At 41.6% G+C, this 27,055-nt stretch overlaps 1 protein-coding gene and 1 long non-coding RNA gene across 5 annotated transcripts in view; one reads left to right on the forward strand and one right to left on the reverse strand.

Moving 5' to 3' along the window:
* Nucleotides 1-27,055, forward strand: part of MEGF11 (multiple EGF like domains 11) — a 726,402-nt gene that overhangs the window by 616,964 nt on the left and 82,383 nt on the right. For all 4 annotated transcript variants that reach the window (XR_015729726.1, XM_060694754.2, XM_087877753.1 and 1 more), the window contains exons 15-16: nt 5,509-5,655; nt 11,019-11,153. Coding sequence is in view for 3 of the 4 variants with exons in the window: in XM_060694754.2 (XP_060550737.1) it covers nt 5,509-5,655; nt 11,019-11,153 (282 nt within the window). In the remaining variant the exon portion in view is untranslated. The remainder of the gene's footprint in view (nt 1-5,508; nt 5,656-11,018; nt 11,154-27,055) is intronic.
* On the reverse strand, nt 13,600-19,472 carry LOC148112144 (uncharacterized). The gene is made up of 2 exons (XR_015729727.1): nt 19,350-19,472; nt 13,600-15,040 (listed from the first exon to the last, which is right to left on the reverse strand). It is a non-coding gene; the product is annotated as an uncharacterized LOC148112144 (long non-coding RNA).

The following is a 27,055-nucleotide window of genomic DNA, read 5'->3' on the forward strand; positions in this document are numbered from 1 at the left end:
AAGGAAGGAAGGAAGGAAGGAAGGGAACGGAATAGAATTCTTTATTGGCCAAGCGTGATTGGACACACAAGGAATTTGTCTTGGTGCATACACTCTCAGTGTACATAAAATAAAAGATATGTTCATCAAGAATCATAAGGTACAACACTTAATGAGAGTCATAGGGTACAATTGATACAAGCAACCAAATTACAGTCATACAGTCATAAGTGGAAGGAGATTACAACGGTCGTAAGTGTGAAAAATGGCCGTAAGTCACTTTTTTCAGTGCCATTGTAACTTTGAACGGTCACTAAATGAACTGCTGTCAGTGGAGGACTACTTGTACTATCCACCCCAGAGACCCTTCCTCCACGATGTTCTGAAGAAGCTGAAAAGTGGGCTGTTTTCCTTTACAAGAGGATGGCAGATGAGCCTTAGTAAGGTTTTGTTTGATATGATTTAGTTATGTTGTACGTGGTCTTTTCATTTGTTTCTCTTTTATTGATCTGTTTTTGTTTTATGTGGGATGCTTACCATTGTTGGGAGTTAGCTTTATGTTTTGTTTTGTTTTTTAAAATCGGTGCACATAAATAAATGAGCATTTTCTCACCAGGATCACTGCTGAAGCTGCACTAGCCTTCTTCCTTTCCCATCTCACATTGGGTAGGCTGGCATTGTTCTCCGTGGAAATCCCCCGTGTTTTAAGTCAAATAATCAACGGGTTTTCTTCATAAGCCTCCACCCACAAATAATTGCTTCTCAGGCGACGGCGAATTTGCAGAGATCCTCTGAGAACATTTCAATTCATAAGATGATGATAAAAAGGGTAGAGGCCTTTATTTAAATGTCACTAATTAAATAAATAGCAGCCGGCCAGGGCATCTGGGTAGATTTGAGTGGCATTTTAAAAAAATGCCAAATTGTAGCCCTTTGCAACCTGAATTTGCATGTTTGCAGAATGTCTCTCTGTCTGTCTATCATCCATCTATTTTTGTACATAGAGACTGGATCATGTTGAGTAGGGCCTAATTTCCTGTTAAGTAAAGTGGTTCCTAAGTCTATCATCATTATCTAAGGAAACGTATTTATCTGTTTGTAAGCTGCCCACCCATAAGGAGGTCTCGGAGTACCATTGAAAAATAAACACAATAGAAAATTAAAAATCAAAGAACTTCCAGAATACCCAGGAGAAATAATTCTGCCCTGTTATTTCATCCAGCCATTTTTTAATCTGATATACAATATATCATATTACACATACTAATGGCAAGTAGAATTGTGATAGCACAAAATTGGAAACAATCAGACACCCCTCCAGATCAAATCATAATAAAAAAAAAATATGAATGTGCAGAGATGGACAGATTATCTATGGAAATGAAGGAGAGGGAGGACACCGAGTACTATTTAATATGGAATAAATGGTATTCCTGGTTGGAGAGTAAACATAAAACTTAAGAGATGTTTTTGTTACGAGATCGAATTGTAAATAGAAGTCAGGATAATTTAGATAAAGATGTAAGTTTAAGATACAGTTATTTAGAAGTAGAATTTGTGTAAAGAGGTTAAATAGGCTAGAGGTACCGATGCAGAAAAGTTGTTATTAGTATTGAAATTTTGACATGTTTGTTTTTGGTGGTTTATACTTTGTGTGTGTGTGTTTTTCTTGCTTTTTTTTGTGTATTATGTTCCTTTTTGTATTGTGTATTTTAATCTTTGGAAACTTAATAAATAGTAGACCGCCTGCTACCACAAACAGCCTCCCACTGGCTGGTACGCTCTCATAGAGAGGGGCTCCTCTGGGTGCCGTCGGCCAAACAGTGTCGACTGGCGGCCCCTAGGGGGAGGGCCTTCTCTGTGGGGGCACCTACTATCTGGAACGAGCTCCCCCCGGAGATACGGAGGATCCCGGATCTGCGCACTTTCCGCCGTGCTCTCAAGTCCTTTTTATTCCACCAAGCTGGCCTAGCCTAATTTTCCCCCTTTTTTCTTTGTTCTTTTTACAATATACATTTTAATCTGTTTTTAAATTATTGGGGTGTTTTAAATTTGTCTTGGGCCAAATTGTTTAATTCGGTTTTATTCTGCTTTTAAATTTTGTATTTATGTGTTTTACTTTGTGGCTGTTCACCGCCCTGAGTCCTTCGGGAGTAGGTCGGTATATAAATCTAATAAAACATAAACAAACATAAACATTATTTTAAATCTAAAAATCAAAAGAACTTCATCAGTAGTAGAAGGGAGTGTGCAAACCTTCTAACACTGATGATGATACCTAGTTGGGTAGTGAAACGTCTGCATGAAAACAACCAAACTCAGAGAGCATCCACGATCCTTCAGTTCAGGGTCATTCAGTAAAAGGACTTGGCTGTCCTATTTGGCCTTCAGAGCTTTGCAATGTTGAGTGTTTGGGAATGGCTGAATGAGATGAAGGTTACAAAGATGTTGGTACATCCCTAACATATGTCTCCCCTATTCTGTCATGAGAATTAAAAAGAACAAAAACCTATAAACGTATAATTGCGCCTTTAACCATAATAGACAAGCACCTTGCTGCTAATTGAAATGGAATTTGGATGGAGAATTCAGGCCATGATCAAGGAGAAGTGTGACATTTGTAGAAGAACAGTGGGGGTGGGATTAAATCCCAGGTGAGACCTATCCAGATCTGAATCTGTAGATGTAATAATGTAGTAGAGAGGGAGTTTCTTCCACCTCAGTTCACTCTTGTGGAATTCAACCGGTGGAGTTTCAGGAGCATCTGCAGGCTGAAGGAGGAAATTGCATCACACTCAGCATGATCTCAGCATGGAATGACTGAATGATGCCATGTGGGTCATGTGTACAGGTAGACATTGCCATGGGCCTGCAAGGATATTAGGTTCCCTGGGAGTTTGAAATACAAAATGAGTTCCATTGTTTTCTTACCCAAAAAGAATTAACCTTGAGTCAATACTGATTTTTCTTCTCTCTTCTTGTCCACCCCTTGATCATGATATCATAGTGTAGATCTGCTGTTCCTCCTAGCTCAGAGGTCTTCAAACTTGGCAGCTTTAAGACTTGTGGACTTCAACTCCCAGAATTCTCCAGCCAGTGAGTTGAAGTCCACAAGTCTTAAAGCTGCCAAGTTTGAAGACCTCTGTCCTTCAGGGGTGTTGGCATTGTCAAAGCCATGAAGATGGTGGCTGTGAACACATTGAAACCTCTCTTTCACACGTGTTGTGTATGTAATACACAGAAAAGCACAGGAGGATCAATTGTGCAGCCAGCAACTTCAAGATGTGTGGCCTTCAACTTCCAGAATTCCACAGCCAGCATGGTGGGATAGGACACAGTGAGGAGGTGGATTCCCTGATAGGAGGGGGCGCGTTACAGAGGAGTAAGAGGCAACTCCACCTTGATATCATGTGTGTTGTGGTCCGCCAGTGGCCTGCGGAGCTGGCAGCAGAGTCGGACAGTGAGGAGGCTGGGGAGGAACATGGGCCAGTCCTGGAGTCTGGGGAAAGCTTGGATAAGGGCTCTGCATCGGAGGCAGTGAAGGGGCCATCTGGGAGGTACGTGCTGCCTCCGGAGCCTCCAGAGTCGGACCTCAGCGAGGCAGAGGAACAGGGGGAGCCTGTTCCCAGTGCGCGCATGCACAGAGCTGCCAGAAGGCACAAACAGTTAAAACAAAAGGGACGACTCGAGAGTAGGGCTTGGAGATGATTGGCCCCTCCCATAAGACTTAAAAGAGGAGCAAAGGCACATGGGCCTTTGCAGGAAGCAACGTTTGTTCATTTGGTTCAGCTTAAAGTCTGAAGCTCTGTTTGATTCTGGACTCCGTGTGGCTTTGCCAATTAGGTCTTTGGCCGCGTGTCAAGGGAGATAAAGGTGGGTGATTATCAGCCTTATCCCAAAGGACTCTTTACAACTAATTGGGACTCATCTGTGAATGAACAGAATTCACAGCTGTTGCAATAAAAGAGCTTTTTAGGACTACTCGTGTGTTTTACTGACTCAGGAAGCCTAGGTCAGAACAATGTGTGAGAGAAAGAGGGTGAAGACTGACCCTCCCTAATAGTTCTCAGAGTGTATGGTAGATGCAGAGTGCTTTAGTGTGGCAAAACCAAGAACGACACATGGTGAACCTTCCAAGCTGAGTCCTTCATTGTTCACACCTATAGACAGAATCTTGCCAGACTAAAGCACTCTACTCTCTGCATCTAGCGTATACTCTGAGAACTATTAGGGAGGGTCAGTCTTCACCCCTTTCTCTCACACATGGTATCTGGGCTGAGTTGCCTCTTACTCCTCTGTAATGCGACCCCTCTCCTCTGGGGATCTATCTCCTCACTACATTCCATCACAAATGTCTAGACTTGAACTCCTACAATTCCCCAGCAAGCATCTTAGAACATAGAATAACAGAGTTGGAAGGGGCCGTGGAGGTCTTCTACTCCAACCCCTTGCTCAAGTAGGAGACTCTATATCAGTGATGGCTAACCTTTTTGCCGTCCTGTGCCAAAAGCAGGGGGAGCATGGCGGGTCGTGCGCGCGTGTGCCCACATCCATAATTCAATGCGCCCCGCCCCAATGCGTGCGACCCTCCCATGCGCCCCACACTTTTGGCATGTGGTGGCACAGTGGGCCCGGTAGGCCTGTTTTTCGCCCTCCCCAGGCTTCAGAGGCTTTCTTGGAGCCTGGGGAGGGCGAAAAACGGGCTCCCCCACCCCGCTGGAGGCCATCCGGAGGCCGGAAACAGCCTGTTTTCCTATTTCTGGTGAGTCCGGAAGGCCTGAAAATATGGAGCTGTGCTAGGGCAATGCTCGCGTGCCCACCGATATGGCTCTGTGTGCCACCTGTGGCACGCATGCCATAGGTTCGCCATCACGGCTCTATATCATTTCAGGCAAATGATTGTCCAATTTCTTCTGAAAGACCTCCAGTGATGGAGCTCTCACAATTTCTGAAGGCAAAGCCGTTCCATTGGTTAATTGTTCTAACTGTCAGGAAATTTCTCCTTAGTTCTAGGTTGCTTCTCTCCTTGATTAGTTTCCATCCGTTGCTTCTTGTCCTGCCTTCAGGTGCTTTGGAGAATAGGTTGATCCCCCTTATATTTGTGGCAACCCCTCAAATATCTGTGGACTTCAACTCCCAGGATTCCTCTTCCAGCATGCTAGCAGGGGAATTCTGGGAGTTTAAGGCCATGCATCTTAAAGTTGCTAGGTTGATAAATACTTCAGTAAACAATAGCAATAACAAACAAACAAACAAAAGGGTGATAGCTTATTCTTTAAAAAAAAAACAAGGGAAGGTTAAAGATTAAGGAAGAAATTAACTTCACATCAGATTCCAAAATGAACTTGCTTGGCTTTTCCTTCAAACCCCACAGACTTTCTGGAACACATACCTTCTATGCTGAAGACACAGCCCTCCGCGTTTGAAACCCAAGCGTGCCTCAAGGAGAGTGCAAACCTCCTTTCCACCAATACATGAGTGAGTCCTCCTTTTCTGCACAATTCATCCCCATCTTTGCTTTCCCCCCAGGCATCCACTGCGATAGCGTGTGCTCGCCTGGCCGCTGGGGACCCAACTGTTCCATTGCCTGCAACTGTGAAAATGGAGGTTCCTGCTCTCCGGAAGATGGTATCTGTGAGTGCGCCCCAGGCTATCGTGGACCCATGTGCCAGAGAAGTAAGAATCTCATGCTTTGTCTTATAAATCCCACACGGCAGTTCCTCCTTTTGATCTCTTCCTGAATCCCTCCCGAACTTGCTGACAAATTGTACTTTTGCATTTTGATGGTAGGAAAACTGGAACACTGAAAGGAAATTTCATAGGTGGACAGGAAGCATATTAGCAGTTTTCATTGTACTGTATTTTATGTTAATCTTCAGCCAGTGTGTAAGATAGGGTCCCAAAACCTGTGAGTGTTAATTGTGACCGTCGTGGCTGGTATCTAACTTGCTGTTTTGGCCATACTCAACAGTAGGGGTGTCCAACTTTGGCAACTTTAAGACTTGTGGACTTCAACTCCCATGTGGAATTGTGGAATTCCCCTCCCATGACTGGCTGGGGAATTCTGGGAGTTGAGGTCCACAAGACTTAAAGTTGCCAATTTTGGAGACTCCCGGACTATGTTAAGGAATAACCCTTGAGTAGCAAGGGTGTGCACATGAAAGCGGTTGAGAGTAGTTATGAATAAGCACAGTCACCACACAGATACACTGAGTCGTGTTATAGTTTACACAGTCCAGTAAACAAAGTCTTCATACCAGTCATATTAATTATATACAGTAAACAGTTCTTCTAGAGTTGCAAACAATAAGACAGTAAGTCAGATAGAGATATCAAGAGCAAGAACAACAAAGAGAACAAGCCATGTTTCTAGCTCCCTCTTAAGGACATTGGCAATAGAGCTTACCAATCAGGACACAGTATAATGCAATACAGCAGTCTTAAAGCTATGCAATACAATACAAACATACATTGATGGTTTATATATTGCCAACCCAACAAGTTAGGCAATAGTCATATTCCTAACATCCTACAGCAGTGTTTCCAAAATCATTTTGCTCCCAAGACCCCTGCACCACTTCTAACAATTATGGAAGGATCCCAAACAGTTTTTGGTTGGATTAAAATTTTAAATTCAGGCCAGGTGTCCCCAAATTCTTCAGAACCTTTACCCCTTTATGAAGTTCCATGGACTCTCAGATATTTTTATATGAAAATAATTCACTAAATGCAAGTAGTCCTCAACTTACGACCACAATTCAGCCTAAAATTTCTGTTGCTAAGCAAGGCAATTGTTAAATGAATTTTGCCCCATTTTACAACTTTTCTTGCCACCATTGTTAAGTAAATCACTGTGACTGTTAAGTTAACAACACGGTTGTTAAATGAATCTGGCTTCCCCATTGACTTCGCTCGTCAGAGGTCGCTTGACAGAATTACCCCAGAACACTGGAACCGTCATAAATATGAGTCAGTTGCCAAGCATCTGAATTTTGATCACTTGACCATGGGGATCTGCTGCAACGGTCATAGATTCTGTTGGTCATAAGTTGCTTTTTTTCAGGACCATTGCAACTTCGAATGGTCACTAAATGAACTGTTGTAAGTTGAGGACTACCTGTACTACTGTAACCGACACCACTATGAATAACAACAACAGCAACAAAAATGATATCAACTCAGAGGGGTTGATAGTAACCATTTTGGAGAACCTTGCTGTAGGCCCAAAACTGGTGGCCCACTTCTGATCCAGTCTGTTACATTACTCTTCCCTTCTGCAATTCTCCAGTTCGGTTCTCATTGCCTCGAGGTTGACTCAGCCTTCCATCCTTCGGAGGTGGGTAAAATGAGGACCCAGATTGTTGGGAGCAATAGGCTGACTCTGTAAACCGCTTAGAGAGGGCTGGAAAGCACTGTAAAGCGGTATGTTCAAGTGCTATTGCTATTGCTATTGACCTTCCTTCCTCCCTCCCTCCCAGTGGTTAAAATGCAGTATTGCAGGCTAATTCTACTGACTGCCAGGAGTTCGATTTCTAATTGACTCAAGGTTGACTCAGCCTTCCATCCTTTGGAGGTGGGTAAAATGAGGACCCAAATTGTTGGGGGCAAGAGGCTGACTCTGTAAACTGCTTAGAGACGGCTGGAAAGCACAGTGAAGTGGTATATAAGTCTTAAGTGCTATTTCTATTATTTCTAATTCCTATTCCTATTCCTATTCCTATTCTATTCTATTCTATTCTATTCTATTCTATTCTATTCTATTCTATTCTATTCTATTCTATTCTATTCTATTCTATTCTATTCTATTCTATTCATAATTTCATTATATTCTATTCATTTTGTAATTCTAGTCTAGTCTAGTCTAGTCTAGTCTACTGCCATGGTGGCACAGTGGTTAGAATACAGCACTGCAGGCTAACTCTGATGACTGCCAGCCAGTGGTGGGTTGCCCCCGGTTCGCACCGGTTCTATAGAACCGGTAGTAAAACCGGCGGCAGGCCCCGCCCACCAACCCCGACATCACCAAAACGCTTCTGCACATGCGCAGAAGAGCGAGCGTGTGCACGAGCGAAGCAAGCGCACACGCGCAGCCCCACTGCAAACCGGTAGTAAAGGTAAGTAGAACCCACCCCTGCTGCCAGCAGTTCGATCCTGACAGGCTCAAGGTTGACTCAGCCTTCCATCCTTCGGAGGTCAGTTGGGAGGACTGTTGGGGGACAGTATGCTGACTCTGTAAACCCCTTGGAGAAGACTGTAAAGCACTGGGAAGCGATATATAAGTCTAAGTGCTAGGGCTATTGCTATTTCTCGTCCCTATTTGTTGCCCAAGACAGTCCTGGGAGGGAAAGAAAGAGTGGGGGGGACGACACGTGGCCAAGAGAACCCCAAAGCAAAATCAGTTAACCCACAGGCTGTTTCAAATGGTCATAAAGTGAGGACTACCTATAACTGACTTCAGTGTTTCATCTTCTGATATTTATAAGGGAAGCTGCTCAGACTCTGCCAAAACGGAGCAGCGTATAAGTTGTAAAGGGGTGGAGGGGGGAAATAATTGGCTTAATCATTATTTCCTCACCAATCCCCCCCCCACACACACACACTGCAGGCGGACATCTGTGAAAAGAGCCTCCTAATCCTTATTCATAATTTGATAACGGACCTCCCTACATGTGGAAATCACCCAAAGTAGCTGGGAGACTTACTCGGAGTTTAATCATCTTGTCCCGGAGGTCTCTTTTCCACGCCAGGATCTTCATCATTACAAATAACTCTCGTAATGTTGAGCAGAAGTCCTCTCCTGCTCCTCCAGCTGTTCTTGCCACAAGGCATCTGCTCTGCCTTCCAAAATAATTGGCTGCTGTTCTTCTTCTATTTCAAGCGGCTACTGTCTCGACCTCGGGGCTCTGGCCGGCTCCCTTAATGACCTCGCAGGGCTTCCATTACAGGCCCTGGCTTCCTGCGGCTGGCCGAGTTTCTGTGATGTTGCAGCAAGACCAAGCCTAAAAGAGTCAGGGAAGCAAAGTGGGGCAGGGGACAATTTTATTTTATTTTGGCCACAGTGAAGTCCTGGGGGTTTCAAATTGTAACTCCAGGAACTCTAGAGAGAGGGAAAAAAGTGGAGCTTAATTTGACCAGGCAATGGGGTTTCAACTTAAAGGTGATTTCTCTTCCCTTCTCTCCTTCTCTCTTCTCTCTTCTCTGTATTCTGTTCTTCTCTGCTCTATTCTATATTCTATATTCTATCCTATCCTATCTTGTCTTATCCTATTCAGTATTCCTATTCCTATTCCTATTCTACTCTACTCTACATTAATTATTCTATTCTACTCTACTAATTATTCTATTCTATTCTATTCTATTCTATTCTATTCTATTCTATTCTATTCTATTCTACTCTACCCTACCCTACCCTACCCTACCCTACCCTATCCTATCCTATCCTATTCTGTATTCCATTCCATTCCCCAAAAGATCATAAAAAAACAGATCTGCCAACAGCTAGAAACGAGTAAAGTAATAACTAGCAGTCAGCACGGGTTTGTTAAAATTGCCGTTGTAACCCGAGAAGTGTCTGTGCTGGTTAAAACATCACAACCGGAAGCACATGCTGAAGTACCGCTAAAAATATAACAGGGCTAATAAATCAGACGAGAATATTATAGAGAATCGTGATTAAATGAGTGACATTTGAAGAGGCTATAATTTATGCATGAAGTGTTAAAATAGAACGGGCTCAGTACTTTTTATATAATGTTATTTCAGTGCAATGATGTTTGTATAGCAAGCTTAGGTTCATCATATTCTGCTCTTTAGGTGCCATACAGTATTGAATATAAATCAGAGAAAGAAAAGACAAATATTCTATCAATGTTAAATACAATTTTGGATATTCCTGTTACAAGTAATAGGATTATTTCACTTTTTCTTCTCCATTTCCTAGTTTATCTTCCATTCAGGGGAGTCCACAAAAACTCAGGATTGTGATTGTCACCATGCAATTGAAGCCCTGCCTGATTTATATGTCCATCAATGTCACACATGTGTGCAAAGGGTGGGGGCATAGATATGACCCCCTTCTTGGTTTTTGCTTCAGTTCCTATGATTAATCCACCTCCCAAAGTAGCTCTAAGAAGAAAGGTTATTTCTGTATATTTTTTTTCTTCACATCCTCATTTAGTGACCACAATTGGAACTGCCAACTTAATTGTTCAGGGAAGCAGTTGCTTAACTGTATTTCTGATCTGATTTCAGTTTCCAAGACCTGCAAAGGTTCAAAGTGCAAAGATTGCTCATAAAGTTACTTTTCATCCCCGTTGCAACTGACCAGTCACTAAACGAGGCACTCGCTAAATAAGGACTTTTCTATACAGGGGCGGGATTCAGAAATTTTAGCAACCAGTTCTCTGCCTGGTTGGTGGGTGAGCATGGCCATGGTGAGCGTGGCCTACTTGGTCTTCTGCACCATGGGGGAGGGGGCATTTCCGCCTTCCCCAGACTCTGGAGGCTTTAATCAAGCCTCCAGGAGGGCGAAAATGGCCTCCCCTGGTCTCCAGAGGCCCTCTGGAGGCCGGAAACAGGCCCGTTTTCGGACTTCTGGTACTTCTGGTAGGCCCATTTTTCACCCTCCCCAGGCTCCAGAGGCTTTCCTCAAGCCTCTGGGAGGGTGAAAACAGGGCCATTTCTGGACTTCCAGAACTTCCGGTTGGCCCGTTTTTTGCCCTCCCAGAGCCTCCGCACGGGCCCTGTACTTACTTGGCATCCAAAATGGGCTGTGTGGAGACTCCTGGGAGGAGCGGGACAGGTTAAGCGGGTTCAGCCAGTCCTTGCAACTACCGGTTCGGTGAGCCAGATTAAAATTAACATCTGGTTTGCCTGAACCGGCTGAATCCCACCCCTGTCCTTATATAACCTTTCTTATATCCCATCAATTGGAAAAAGCCTTCGGAAGTACATTGCAATGGATGGAGATTAATATTTTTAAGCTGTCGCCCACAGTTTTGTTTATTCCTTTTTCTGCTTTATGTGCTTCTCTCTCTTAGTTTGTCCCCCTGGTTTCTACGGGCTTCACTGCAACCAGATTTGTCCCCAATGTCTCCACAGCACACTTCCCTGCCATCATGTCACGGGCCAATGCGATTGCCTGCCAGGGTTTTTCGGCCCCCTCTGCAACCAAGGTAAGGTGGCATTTTGCTGATTCCCTAAGTCTATAAGTACAGGTGGTCCTCGGCTTACGACCACAAGTGAGCCCACAACTTCTTTTGCTAAGTGAGATATTTCGTTAAATGAATTTTTCCCCGTTTTACAACCTTTCTTGCCATAGTTGTTAAGTGAAGCGATACAGTTGACACGGTTGTTAAGTAAATCTGGCTTCCCCATTGGGTTTGCTTGTCAGAAGGTCGCAAAAGCGGATCACGTGACCCCGGGACATTGCAACCGTCATAACTAGGAGCCAGTTGCCGAGCATCCGAATGTAAATCACGCGGCCATGGGGAGGCTGCAATGGCCGTAAGGATGAAAAATGGTCATAAGTCACTTTTTTCAGTGCCTTTGTAACTTTGAACAGTTGAACTGTTGTAAGATCAGAACGACCTGTAATTGATTGCATCCTGTATAATGCTCTAAGGCAGTGTTTCTCAACCTTGGTAGCTTGAAGATGGGTGGACTTCAACTCCCAGAATCCCCCAGCCAGCAGCGCTGGCTGGGGGATTCTGGGAGTTGAAGTCCACCCATCTTCAAGCTTCCAAGGTTGAGAAACCCTGCTCTAAGGCCAACTGGAAGCAAGGTTTTTTTTAAAAAATATCTAACACAATCTTTGAGTTTGTAATTCGCCACAATACAAAAAAGATGTTGAGACTCTAGAAAAAGTGCAGAGAAGAACAACCAGGATGATTAGGGGACTGGAGACTAAAACATACGATGAATGGTTGCAGGAACTAGATATGTCCAGTCTAACAAAGGGAAGGACTAGGGGTGACATGATAACAGTCTTCCAATATTTGAGGGGTTGCCCAAACAGAACAGTTGGGTAACCATGGGCCAGTCACTCTCTCTCAGCCCTAGAAAGCAGGCAATGGCAAACTGCTTCTGAAAAACCTCACCAAGAAAACTGCTGAGATTTTTTAGGGTGTCACCAGGGGTCAACAAGGGATGCCCGTACACACATTCAGAGCAGTGGTGAAATATAAAATTTGTTACTACCGGTTCTGTGGACGTGGCTTGGGGGGGGGGTAATGTGACTGGGTGGGCATGGCCATTTTTTTTTTTTTAAACCATTTTTTCTACAGCCTCTTCGGCGAAGAGGTTATAAAAAAATGTTTTCAAAAGGCTCTGACGATCCCAGCTGAGTTGCCTGATCGACAGAGACTTTTTTTCTTTTAAATGCCTCTGACGATCAGGTAACTCTGCCGATCAAGCAACCCTTTTTTTCTTTTAAATGCCTCTGATGATCCAAGCTGAGTTGCCTGATCGTTAGAGGCATTTAAAAGAAAAAAAAGTCTCTGCCGATCAGGCAACTCAGCTTGGATCGTCAGAGGCATTTAAAAGAAAAAAAAGGGTTTTTTTCTTTTAAAAGCCTTTGATGATCCCAGCTGAGCCGCGCGATCATCAGAAGCTTTTTTTTTTTACTTTTAAAAGCATTTTTTCGGCTGAAGAGGTTGTAGAAAAAATGCTTTTAAAAGTAAAAAAAAAAGCCTCTGATGATTGTGCGGCTCAGCTGGGCATGGGGGGGGGGGCAGGGATTTTTGCTACCGGTTCTCCGAACCACCCGCCTCCATCGCTCCGAACCGGGAGCATCTCACCCCTGATTCAGAGGTGGGTTTCAGCAGGTTCTGACCAGTTCTGGAGAACTGGTAGCAGAAATTTTGAGTAGTTCGGAGAACCGGTAGTAAAAATTCTGACTGGCCCTGCCCCCATCTATTCTCTGCCTCCCAAGTCCCAGCTGATCAGGAGGAAATGGAGATTTTACAGTATCTTTCCCCTGCCATGCCCACCAAGCACCCACCAAGCCATGCCACGCCCACAGAACCGGTAGTAAAAAATTTTGAAACTCACCACTGCACACATCTCACAAATGCCACTACTTCTATGTGCCAGATATTGATGACATCACCGTGGTTCATTGCTGTAGAGAATATGTCAATGAAGAGTCAATCATCCAGTCCAAACTGTCCCAAAGGTGCTTTTTCAAGAGGCCACTGGACCTTCTGGTTTTTCTTTGATGACGTTTCGCTTCTCATTCAAGGAGCTTCTTCAACCAGAAAGTCCAATGGCCTCTTGAAAAAGCTCCTTTGGAACAACTCTGACCTGGATGACTGAGAATTTCCATAGACATCCAGGCCAAAGGTATCTGAAGGTTGAATCGAGGCAACCCGTCCAAACTTCCTTAATCTGAGATGTTACATTGCTCATCCAAGCGACTTCATCAATCAGAGCAAAAAATAATTAGGCAGGCAGTCAGAGAGTCAAGATTCAATTTTAGACGCCTTTGACCCGGACGATTGAAACTTGATTGACATATTGCAAGCCAATTTGGGGAGAAATCCCTGCAGTTGGTGTGGCAAGAATCGGTACTGTGGTCGACAGGTAAATCCCATTATCGTTTTAAAGAGACAAAGACCGAAATAATCCTGTAACAGAGTTTATTCTTTGCAAAGGGACTTTCTCTCTAAAGTAGAGAAAGACGGAAATAAAACAATTTACACAAGTTTTTATAGTCTTCAGGACATTCAGAATACACGTCAATAAAGTACCTTGGGAATCAGTTCCAAATCTTACATAACATCTTATATAACATATGCAGTACATAATTCCACCCTGGAAATTCCCCAATTCCCAACAGAAATACCCCTCAAAAACATCAATTGCGTACTTCCTTTAATTAATAAGGGCAAGTTAACCCAGGAACGTATTTCCTGCAAAACAAACATCTTCTCAAAAACAGGAATTACACATTTCCTTTCTCATGTTCTTAAATGTCAGCTAAATTATATAATCAGGTTATACAAGGTAAAACAAAACCTTAACATGATTTCAAAATGGCGTAACTCAGGTTATGCTTTTACAGGAATAATTCCTATTTTTCTCACAATCCCCAATTCTCCTCTTCATTATCTTTTATTTCTGTAAACTAAGAATATCCTGTAACAGTATAGAAACTCCTCTCCATACAATAGGTAATTTGGTCAATACCATGTTACCACATAAAAACATTAACTTGGAGGGAACTTGTATCCTTAGACATAGAAAATGTAACCCTTCCTCCAAAATCCAAAACTTCTTGTATGAAGGTATATAATTACCAAATAGCTCAGTACATTGCTTATATAAAAATTCCATCCTATTTGTAAGGCCAATGTATTGAGGAACTATCTCATATGTACGTTTGCACTTGGCACACACCATCTTCAAAAGATGACTTCCTCAGTGGTGTCTATTAGAGTTAGTGGTGTTTCTATAAAAGAATAACGGTGCTCGAATTCAGTATGGAAACATAGCTGCTACCATGTTATAGGGTAACTATGCAACACAGCCAAAATCCCCATTCCTATCCACACCTGTAGAATAACAAACATTACCACAAAAAACCCCATTATTCCTAGTGAACTAGCTCCCCCAACATCAATCAATCAAGGAGAACTTACATCCACTGGATATCAAAACATAGATTTACACCAATCAATAATATCTTTCCTCAATACAATCAAAAACACAACAAGAATTATTACCACTCCTAGCCAAATACAAATCTCTTCATAAAACTCTTCTTCCATCCATTGGTCATCAATCGTCTAAAGGTTTGTCATCAAAAAGTCAATTTAAGAGGGTTTGCAGGTTCCATAGCAACTGTCCTTCCATAAGGCAAAGCCACCAATCCCTTGACTCTGGAATAGCATACCCAAATTTGTTCCTTAGTCCTTACAGCCGATTCAGTAGTCAGCAAAACTTGGAACGGTCCTTTCCACACCAGCTGCAACTTCTTCTCAGTAATGGCTTTTATCGGACCCAGTCTCCACTTTTGTATTCATGTGCTTGGAAATCAAGAGGTAGATTCTGTCCTTTTTACCTTAAATGAGAAAAACACTGGGACAGTCCCTGTATATATATTTTTTCAGAAAAAACATCCTTCAATTCTATCCTAGGCATCTCAACTTTCCCCACATATGGCAATCCAAACATCATTTCATACATAGATATCCCCAGATCTTTCCTAGGACTAGTTCCTATTCTTAATAGAGCTAAAGGCAAACACTTCATTCAAAGTAGTTGAAACTCTAACATTAATTTTTAAACAATAAATGTAATTGCCAATCAATTCCTAATTGTTCCATAACCTTCATCACCTTGGACAATGAAATGTATACCCCTATCACTATATTTGGGTATTATTCGCTCTAATATGATTTAACAATCTTCTGAGCACCTATCTTTACACAAAGAAAGACTTCAACCTATCCAATAAAATAATCCACTATTATTATTACATATATCAATGGTCACACCACCAGCATTTCAATGTAATCTACTTAGATTCATTGAAAAGGCCAAATGGTCAAATCTCTACATATTTTTTACATACACAATGTATTCATTTCCGTACCATTTGTATAACTATTGTATACACACCCCTATACACATATATGCATATACATTTAATAAAATCAATAAGTGCTTGCGTTCCCCAATAGGTTCCCTCATGCACTCATTCAATCACATTCCACATCACAACTTTAGTAAAAATTCTCACTCCATTTTAGTAATCCATTTCCCATTCACTTACACACCCCTTCATCCACTATTTATATAATATCAAGTTTAGAAGGATCCTCAGCTGCCTTTAAAACAGCTGTGATAATTTCCACCTATCGCAATTCCTTTCACTAAATATCAACCCCCTTTCAATCCAGATTTTTCCAAAAGTATGTAAGATACCATAAGCATAGTTTAAATCAGCATAAATATTCCCTACCTCATTAATTAATATGTGCAATGCTTACAATAAAGCAAAAACCTCACAAATCTGCACTGACCATTCAAACGGTAACTTTCCACCTTCCAATATCTCAATAGTGTCTCCATTCACAACTGCATCTCATCCAGTCTCATCCCATTCTCAATTCATTTATTCATAACCACACAATTTCATTCCACATCTTCCCATCTCTCTCTCCTATTGGTCAAGAGAACCAAACTCTCTTGAGACAATTTTAAAAACCTAGCATTTGTGCACCACCTTTTTAGTTCCCAGTTCACATGCAAACCAACATTCCTTTGGCTATACCATCTTCCACTACTGCATACAAGTGGAAATTTTTCCTTAAACCAGGCAAACATAACACTGGAGCAACACTATATTTTACTTTCTTCAACTCTTCAACCTTCAACCTTCAACCTTCAACCTTTCTTCCAAACAACTTAGCTATCAATAAATCAATAGAGTCTCAATAAATACTCAACTCTCCCCACTTCAGAGGAATCACACCACACTTCTATCAAAAATTAGCTAAACTATTTCCACAAGCTTCAAAGAAATGCAAAGCTTAATCTAAATTCACAAGTCTATACAGACAAACTTACAAGTAACTTCCTAGCTAACCAGACCAAAAGTCATCTTTACCTTCTACCAGTAATTCTTCCCTCAAGGAAACATCCTTTACCTAGACAACACTAAGCTAAAATAACATAGTCAACTATTCCCCAGACTATCCAGTATCTAGTATCTAGAAATCTCCTTCTCAGCATTCAAAATCATTCAAAATACACAGACACAAAAACATAAAAGAGGGTAATAAAAAACTTCAAAAAGCAAAAGAAAATCACCTAATAGAGGTACTCCGGGTCTCTACTCCCAAAAACTTTTCAAACTTTCAATGTCACTTCTCTAAAGCAGAACAGGAAATACATCTGCATAGCTGCCAATGCAGTCAGAAACAATGCAGGATCAAATCACCCATTCGCCCCTCCTTTCTCTCAGACAAACTCAACAAAGGAAAAAAAAATGTGTAAAAGGGAAAACAAACCGCACCTTCCCTCCCCCCTTTCTCACTTCTCTTATTCAGAACAAAAAGACGGGGGAAATATAGAGAAGAAAAATATTACTCCTGTCTCTAATTAACATCACAAATATCGCTACCTAATCCTACTTCTCCATAGGATCTCTCTCATCTCTCACTTGCTCATTCACACACTTGCTATTACAACATAACAACAACTACAACAACAAACTCTTGCCACTCACTATTTCAATATACAAAAGGAAATTTCTCAGGGGTTCAATGCACAGGCATTCACAAATATCAGGATCACTTTACCACCCCCATTTAAGGGCTTACCACATACACTCATATTTATTCTGCAATCAGACCTTTTAGTGTATTCCAACGCACACATGCCTTTTCCCTACCAATACAAATACTTCAGGGAGCTTTACTCTCATTCTCATTATTATTATTTCAACAAGACAATGAGCTCTATTGCCTAAACAACTCTCATTACACACACATACCATTTAACAACATTTGCAAACCTGGAATAAAACCTGGAAAGGTTCCATCCCTTCAGATACCCATTTCAGTTTTACCCTTGACATCTTGTAGCCCATTCCTCAAGCAGTGGAAAACTTCAGGATGCGGTTTTTAATCAAAAACTTGATTTTGGGCCCTAACCACACCTGTCCTCCACAGCTCCAGACTTAAGCCAAGAAGGTCACTTAATTAGCCAGCACACACATATCACCATCACATCACATTAATCAAAGACAAAATATTCGCATTCAACCTCAGGTAAGAAGAACAATAAACCTTCCTTACTACATTCCTACAGAGTTTTCTGCCTCATCCAAGAACAATAAAGATCTGTATACCAAGCTCACATCCCAGAAGAGACAATGCATCTCTCCCAAGCAGATTAAGACCTACTTCTAGAACAAATATCACATCCAAACGTATAATACACTTTTTGCTTTCCAATCCACCAACACTAGACTTTTTTCCACTGGTGTAATCCTCTCCCAATTCCAGGACACTGTCGCCACATTGCAACCAAAGTTTCACAAAACCTTTTCCTCTTCTAGTCTTGGCCTCATCCCTATTCACATAGACCTTTTAAGCTTCTTTCAACAGAGCAGCAATATCAGTAGTAGCTTCTGTATGTCTGGCCATGATTTTGTCACAAATTTCATTTTCATTAAGGACTCATAAGCCGGCGTTTCAGGAGAAAGACCAGTGTGCTTATTCAAATTGTCCTTAATATTTTCCAGAAACACAGACGGTGTTTCTTCCCACAACTGTTCCACCTCAAAAACTTTTGTTTCTTCCTTGAGGTACAGCTGTCTTAACTCCCTCCATTTGTTCCCGATCAGCTAAATTATTATTATCCCAACCAGGATCAACTAATGGAGACTTAACATCTGCAGCAACGGGCTGAACAGCCCCCACTTGGGTTTAATCCAAAAAAAACCATAGCTGCCTTTCAAATTTGTGACCTCTCCCCAGGGGAGAACAAACAACCCAATATACACTGTAACTCTGCAAAAGTATACAGATTGGGTCTCAAGAACAAATCCAATGACTCAGACAACTTAATCAGATCCGCTAAAAAAGACGGCATATTTCTTTTATAATCTTCCAGATCAGAAGATGTCAAAGACTCATTCACAAAAGCCGCAATACCATTCAGCATTCCTCTTAAAGGAAACATTCCTTTAGTTTGTGAACATGTAACATGAGGAGAAGTGGATGGATTCTGTTTCACAGTTACTAACAATTCACCCAACTCCTTTTCCAACTGCCTATATTACTGCCCTGCTAAAGTCTCTTCCTTTCGGCTCCCAGCAACAACATCAATTTCACCCACAACTTGGATTATACGAAGGAGTGGGAGGTGGGCATGTAGCATAAGCTAAAGGATCCCAACCTTCCTCTTCTTCTTCCTTCCCATACAAAACTCTAGAACTTCTCGGGGAAGAGGAGTTAAACTACTGAACATGGAACTGAGGTTCAACATATAATAATTGAACTTTCAACTTCTTCTTTCACCAAAACTTTCTTCAAAGCATTGATCCAATATGGGTCTGACTCCCCAAACTTACTCCACCTATAATTAGGCTGTATCAACACAAACGTCAGCCAAACCTCCTTACAATAATTAATCATAGTCACCTTATCTAATACCTTTGTACGAGCTTCCAACCAATCCTCTAACCACTAATGGAGATATGGGGGATGGAGGATATTTCAGTCTCAGCAGCACTTTTCCCTAGTAAAGTCCCCATACTTTCCCCAACCTGTATTACACTAATTATACACACAAATCATACAGGCCACACACACAAACATACACAAATCCAAACCACCAAAAAGAAAACATATACTCACTCCTGGTGCACCGAAGTCTTCAGGAACGTTCCTCTCTGTCCAGGCATTCAGGTCTCTGCCTCAAGGTTCATAGAAAAGCAATTCCGGCTGGAAAGGAAATAACCCCATCTCACTGAAATCAGTGTTATGTGCGCACGCAGGGAAATCCCTTCCAGACAGAATGTTTTCAGTCCCTGTTCGGGCGCCAATTGTGGTCGACAGGTAAATCCCATTATCGTTTTAAAGAGACAAAGACCGAAATAATCCTGTAACAGAGTTTATTCTTTGCAAAGGGACTTTCTCTCTAAAGTAGAGAAAGACGGAAATAAAACAATTTACACAAGTTTTTATAGTCTTCAGGACATTCAGAATACACGTCAATAAAGTACCTTGGGAATCAGTTCCAGATCTTACATAACATCTTATATAACATATGCAGTACATAATTCCACCCTGGAAATTCCCCAATTCCCAACAGAAATACCCCTCAAAAACATCAATTGCGTACTTCCTTTAATTAATAAGGGCAAGTTAACCCAGGAACGTATTTCCTGCAAAACAAACATCTTCTCAAAAACAGGAATTACACATTTCCTTTCTCATGTTCTTAAATGTCAGCTAAATTATATAATCAGGTTATACAAGGTAAAACAAAACCTTAACATGATTTCAAAATGGCGTAACTCAGGTTATGCTTTTACAGGAATAATTCCTATTTTTCTCACAGGTACATTCCAACAATTATCTGATGCCTATCTGCCTATCTGATTTTGCTCTGACTGATGAATTTGCATAGATGTGCAATGAAACGTCTCAGATGAACAAAATTTGGTCCAGTTGCCATGATTCAGCCTTTAGACATGCTGTAAAGCAGGGGTCTCCAACCTTGGCAACTTTAAGACCCGTGGACTGCAACTCCCAGAATTCCTCAGCCAGCAAAGCTGGCTGAGGAATTCTGGGAGTTGCAGTCCACGGGTCTTAAAGTTGCCAAGGCTGGAGACCCCTGCTGTAAAGGATGTGCCCAGAAATACCCATTATTTAACAACATCAATACCTTATTTATATATTACAGTTATTACCAGTCAACAACTCTAAATTTCTTATAAGCAACCCAGCTCTTTTTATATCAGACTATGCCAAGCAGAGGATTCTTTGATGTCGTTAATTTGGTTAATGAAAGATTTTAATCTTGCCTGAAGACAAAATGAAAAAAAAAAAAAGAGTTAGACTGTCCCATGAATCAAAGGATAGATTATACTTCCAGTTTTCAGATGTCACCATTTTTGCTGCTGCCTGCTGGCATCTTTTTTTTTTTCATTAATAATTTTACCTATTTATATAAGTACTTGCCTCAGTCATTTCCAAGGTTTGGACAAATTCACCATAGCTAAAAGTATGTATTTTTCCAAAACAGCATAGATATACTTTTAATTAAGATATCCCAATTCCCCTGAGTCACATACCAAGTCCATTCAGCAGAAGATCTCTCCATATATGTATATATTTGTTTTGAGAACGTTTATGTTGTTTTAAATGCTTCTTTATTGTTTTAATTGCTTTTATAGGTTTAGAACTGTAAGCCATCCAGTATCTCTTGATTGAGATGGGTGGCTATAGAAAATGATTGATTGAATGAATCAATCAATTGTTGCTGAGAGTCAATCACAAATTAATGGCACATAGTCAGATCAAACCATAATAAACTTATCCCCTAGATGAAAAAATACTGTATTTTCCGGCGTATAAGATGACTTTTTAACACATGAACATCTTCTCAAAAGTCGGGGGTCGTCTTATACGCCGGGTGTCGTTCTCCTGTAACCAGGCAGACCAGCCCAAAAGGCTCTGACGAGCCTTAAATGGCTCTGGCGATCCAAGCCCTGACAATCTGCTAATCAGGCAACGCAGCTGGGATCGCCAGAGCCATGGAGAAGGAAAAAAGTTTTCCCCCTCCAGCTTGCTTACCTCAGCTGCTAGTCGCAACACTTGCCTTGCTTCGCTTGCCTGAATCCATTCCATCAGCAAGCAATTCCCTGCCTGCTATCAAGCAGGCAGGGAGTTGTGGACTTCAACTCCCAGAATTCCTCAGCCAGCAAAACAAAGCTGGCTGAGGAATTCTGGGAGTTGAAGCCTACAAGTCTTAAAGTTGCCAAGGTTGGAGACCCCTGTTCTATTGGGTAAGTTTTTTTCCCCTTTGGGAGCTTTAAAAAAAATAGTTAATTGGGGGTTTTTTTTAGTTGTTCTTTTTTAGACCTAGCCATTTAAAGTTTAGGAAGTTTTAAATTTAGCTATCATATAAAAATAAAAATAAAATAAAATAATATTTGTGCAGCTTTCTGAGATTTAATGTGTTTCTGTAGTGTTTCACTCTAACTACACAAACACACAAAATCTCACAAAGCTGTATGTGGAATTTTGTGTGTGTGAAGTGTGAAAGTTGGGTTTTTGGGCTTTTTGTGGCTGTGTGAGGTTCCTGCTTGTTGCAGGGGCCATTTTGGGTCTAGCACAGCTGCTTTTACATTGTGGGTGAGCCAGTTGTGTTGTGTTGTGTGTGTGTAAAGTGTGAAAGTTGCTTTTTTGGGCTTTTTGTGGCTGTGTGAGGTTCCTGCTTGTTGCAGGGGCCATTTTGGGTCTAGCACAGCTGCTTTTACATTCTGGGTGAGCCAGTTGATGTTTTTTAATTTTCATTTGGTGTGTGTTGGAAGAGGGGTAGTCTTATACGGTGAGTATAGGCCAAACCCTATATTTTAACAGGAAAAGTCAGGTGTCGTCTTATACACCCAGTCGTTTTATACACCGGAAAATATGGTACTCTGTTTTGGAAGGCAGGAAGGAATTTGTCATGTATCTTCTTCAAGTCCATGTCATTAAAATTTTTGGTACATGGATCCCCACCGAATATTTGCATCCTGTGTCTGATTATGTCACTTCCGCCTCTCTTTTTCCAAGGTAAAGAGACTCAAATATTCCACATCATGGTAGTCAGAATAGACCTGAAAGGGACCTTAGAGGTCTTCTAGTCGAACCCCCTGCTCAAGCAGGAGACCCTACACCATTTCAGGCAAATGGCTGTCCAGTCCCTTCTTAAAAACCTCCAAGGGTGAAGCATCCATAACTTTTGAAGGCAAGGTGTCCACTGGTTAATTGTTCTATCAGGAAATTTCTCCTTAATTCCAGGTTGCTTCCCTCCGTGATTAGCTTCCGTCCATTGTTTCTTGTCTTGCCTTTTTATCCAGCCTTTTGATTTGTCTGGGCCTCATTGAATGAAGAAGAATTATCTTCACTCAATAAGTCAGTCAAGAAAAAGTGCAAAGAAGAGCAATAAAGATGATAAGCGATTTAGAGGCTAAAGCATACAACGAACAGTTGCAGAAACTGTTTTGTTTGTTTGTTTTGTTTGTTTATTGGATTTATATACCGCCCTACTCCCGAAGGACTCAGGGCGGTGAACAGCCACAGAATAAAACACATAAATACAAAAATTTAAAATAGAATAGAACTGGGTATGTCTAGTCTAACAAAGAGAAGGACTGGGGTGACATGAGAGCAGTGTTCCAATATTTGAGGGGCTGTCACAAAGGAGAAGGGATCAACTTATTTTCCAAAGCACCTGAAGGCAAAACAAGAAGTAATGAATGGAAACTTATCAAAGAGAGATCCAGTCTAGAATTAAGGAGAAATTTCCTGTCAGGGAGAACAATTAACCAGTGGAACAGCTTGCCTTTAGAAATTATAGGTGCACCATCACTGGAGGTTTTTAAGAAGAGCCCGGACAACCATTTGTCCAGAATAATATTGTTGTGACCCAGGCCCACGTAGTTAATATTAAATGCAAAACAGTTCCAAAAAACAAACCGATTTTATTAAAACAGCTGAGAATTAACTCATTCCTAATTAAATGAAAGCAAAGTTCTCAAAACACCTTCAGTTTATCTCTGACCTTGAGATAATTAGGCAAACTGCCAAAAGCTTTTCTTGGCAACAGTTCAGGAACAGAAGTCGCTGACAAGAAAGAAATACATCCAAACACAAAGCAAATCTCTCAACGGTTGTTTTCCGGTAAAGAGGCCAAGAGCCGTTGCTGGTCTTTTAAGCCTTATGGGAGGGGCCAATCATCTCTTGGCCTTACTCCTGAGTCGTCCTCTTTGCTTGAGCTGCTCCTGCCTTCTGGCAGCTCTTCTCATACGTGCACTAGGAACAGGCTCCTTCTGTTTCTCTGCCCCTCTGCTGTCAGCCTCTGGAGGCTCCAAAGTCCACATCATCACTCCCCGATGGCCCTGGCCCCATCTCTGCCTCCGATGCAGAGCCTTCGTCCGGGCCTTCCCCAGCCTCCAGGACTGGCCCATGTTCTTCCTCAGCCTCATCGCTGTCCGACTCCGCTGCCAGCTCCGCAGACTGCTGGCGGACCACAACAAATATAAGGTTTCCTGCTTCAGCATTGGACTAGAAGACCTCCAAGGTCCTTCCCAGCCCTATTATTCTATATTCTATGCCTTGGCCCCATATAAACCTATAATACAGTTAATGTATATTTTCTTATATTTATTATCTTCTGGGGCTGCATTACTTGCTGTCCAGGGCTGCATGCAATCTGTGGGCCACCGGTTGGGCATGTCTCTTCTACGCCTTTCCCAAGTTAGAAATGTGAGCCCCTCCATTATCTTGGTTGACCCTCCTGCCTATTGTTTTCAGCTCTGCTGGATCTTTTTGCAAAGACTGTTATCTAGGCATACCAACCATGCTTAACAAATTGTAGAACCCAACTGTTCATTTTTCTAGATTTCTAAAAAAAACAACCCCCAGTGACTGTTTTACAGCTCTTTTCATAATAACACGGCGGGGTGTTCCGAATATTCTGAATGTTTTTTGCGTGTTTTATTAAAGAAACAAATAAAAAAGAAATCACATAATAATGTTACGAAACCCCAAGCAAAACCCGACACCAAGCTCATCTTCTGTTATTATATAAATATTGACAAACCATATTGTCTAAACTAGCAATTAACGCTGTAAACAATCTGCGTAGGACATGAAATTATAAAATGGGAGAAAAAGGAAGAAAAACACGTGGGGGAATGTACCGTATATCATAAACAAAAGAGTTTCAGGAAATACAGTCAAATCACTTGGGTGTCCTCTACTTCGCCCTTCTGTAGAAAGGAGACTAATTAAAATGTTGACAAACAATAATCCACGGCAGTAAATCAGGGATAGATTTATATAATAATTCTTTGGTTACCAGCATCCCCAGCATATGAAAAAAACATCGTTCTCCAGGTTTCAGGAGTCGTGGCCATGATTGATGGCTTGCTGTCCTCGAGCATTTTCTGCGCCAGGTTCATCTGAGAGCGTAGCCGCGTTCGGACATAAAGCTCAGCCTTGATTTAGCACTGTGAGAAGAAAACCGGAGATTAGGTTTGCTCTGCTCCTGTTCCCTGGCCTTCTGCAGGGACACTGGGGGAATACAAATGGCCATTTCAGGTTATCTGCAGCTTATCGGGGGGAAGGGCCTTGCCCTTTGGCTTTGCAACTATGGTTTGAAGTTGGCTTGTTGACAGCAAGTTTACTTCAGTTTAAGCATCCTTTCAAAAACAGAGCCAGACTTAGTCAAATGCATAGAAAAACACAAACAGTATTTTTGTGGTTGGGCCAGAGAAGGGATAAGAGTGTGCAAAGAGAGAGGTGGTTTGTACCAGGGGTGAAATGCTCCCGGTTCAGACCAGATCGCTCGATCCGGTAGCGATGGAGGCGGGTGGTTCGGAGAACCGGTAACAAAAATCCCTGCCCCCACCCCTGCCCCCATGCCCAGCTGAGCCACACGATCATCAGAGGCTCTTTTTTTTATTTTTAAAAGCATTTTTTCTACAACCTCTTCTGTCGAAAAAATGCTTTTAAAAGAAAAAAAAAGCCCCTGATGATCGTGCGGCGCAGCTGGGATATCAGAGGCTTTTAAAAGCATTTTTTCTACAACCTCTTCCGCTGAAGAGGTTGTAGAAAAAATGTTTTCAAAAAAAAAAAGCCTCTGACGATCGGGCAACTCAGCTGGGATCGTCAGAGGCTTTTAAAAGCATTTTTTTTTAGAAAAAATGGTTTTAAAAGTAAAAAAAAAAGTTGGCCACGCCCACTCAGTCACATTAACCCCATCACCACCCACAGAACCAGTAGTAACAAATTTTACATTTCACCACTGGTTTGTACTCATAATAAACTATGGCCAGTTTGGTCTAATGGTTAAGGTATCAGGCCAGAAACCAGGAGTCTGTGAATTCTAGTACTGCCATGAAGGAGGTTGAGTGATTTTGAGCCACGATTACAACTGCCAGTTGTAAAATCAAATCGGCCCCATAACCAACCCATTTTATGACCTTCGTGGGTTGAGTTTTACAACCGTCATAAGATTGACCCATGATGGGCAGGAGCCATTATACGGTCGTAACTTGAAGACTACCCATATTTCTGCATTTTTCTGTCCCTCCCGTAACACCATAAATTTGTCTTCCTCGCAATGTGGTGTCCTTTGCCAGCCAACATAATTATAAATGAATTATAAATATAAATCCCTTGCGTTGAAATGGCTGTCATCCACTCCTGAAATTAGCATGACACCTGAATCAGCCCTCTGTTTAATGGCATACCTTATGAGGTCAGAATAAGAGAATTGCAGAGTTGGAAGGGACCTTGGAGGTCTTTTAGTCCAACTTCTGCTCAAGCAGGAGACCCTATGCCATTCTGGACAAATGAATCTCTTCTTAAAAACTTCCAGTGTTGGAGCATTCACAACTTCTGAAGGCAAATCATTCCATTAGTTAATTGTCCTCACTGTTAGGAAGTTTCTCCTTAATTTCAGGTTGTTTCTCTCCTTGGTCAGTTTCCATCCATTGTTTCTTGTCCTGCCCTGCTTTGGAGAATAGGTTGACCCCCTCTTCTTTGTGGCAGCCCCTCAGATATTGGAATCCTGCTATCATGTCTTCAATACAGATCATGCTTACAAGATCAAATACTTATGGCCAGAGCAAATGCAGGCGTCCATTTTCTTTTCTCCTTGCAATGGACATTGCTATGATGTGAAACATTTAGTAGGAGACCAAACACTTAATTTTTCTCTTTTCAGGAAATGAAGTCTGATTTCTTAGAAGAATCTAGCTTATTTTTCAAAGTCTGGAGCAGGGCTAATTATCTCATTAAGTCAAATTCTCTTTTCTTGATTTCAATCTGTTGAGCGTCCCTGCTTTCCCTTTGAAATGTTGATCCAGCCAGCAGGATTTCCATCAAATATTCATGTTCTAATTAAAGACAATTGGTGTTGCAATTTATCATAATGGGCAAGCATACAAAATGATACATATTTTTCTGAAGAAAAAAATATGAGAAAAGGAAGAGATGGAGGAGGAGGAGGAGGCAGTTCAATATTTTATTTGGGATTAACATAAAGTACTTTTTTTTTTTTCCTCCCAAGTTGAAATTAAGATGGTATATTTCTCTCGCCATCTCTTTTAATCGCATTTCTTCAGCCCGGTTTTTTTTCAGATGTAAATTGGCTTCCAAGTTTACAAAACGGCCTCCCTCTTTGATCATTCCTCTGGATAAGGAGAAGGATTTTTGGAAAAATAACTAAATAAAATAGAAATGATATATTGTAGAAAAGGTGGGTTTTGTGCAGTGGTGGGTTTAATCTTTACTACCGGTTCGCTCTTACGCGCGCCACTTCTGCACATGCGCAGAGCGTG

The sequence above is a fragment of the Pantherophis guttatus genome, chromosome 13 (genome assembly GCF_059756535.1).
Source record: "Pantherophis guttatus breed Tessera chromosome 13, ASM5975653v1, whole genome shotgun sequence".
Lineage (NCBI taxonomy): Eukaryota > Metazoa > Chordata > Lepidosauria > Squamata > Colubridae > Pantherophis > Pantherophis guttatus.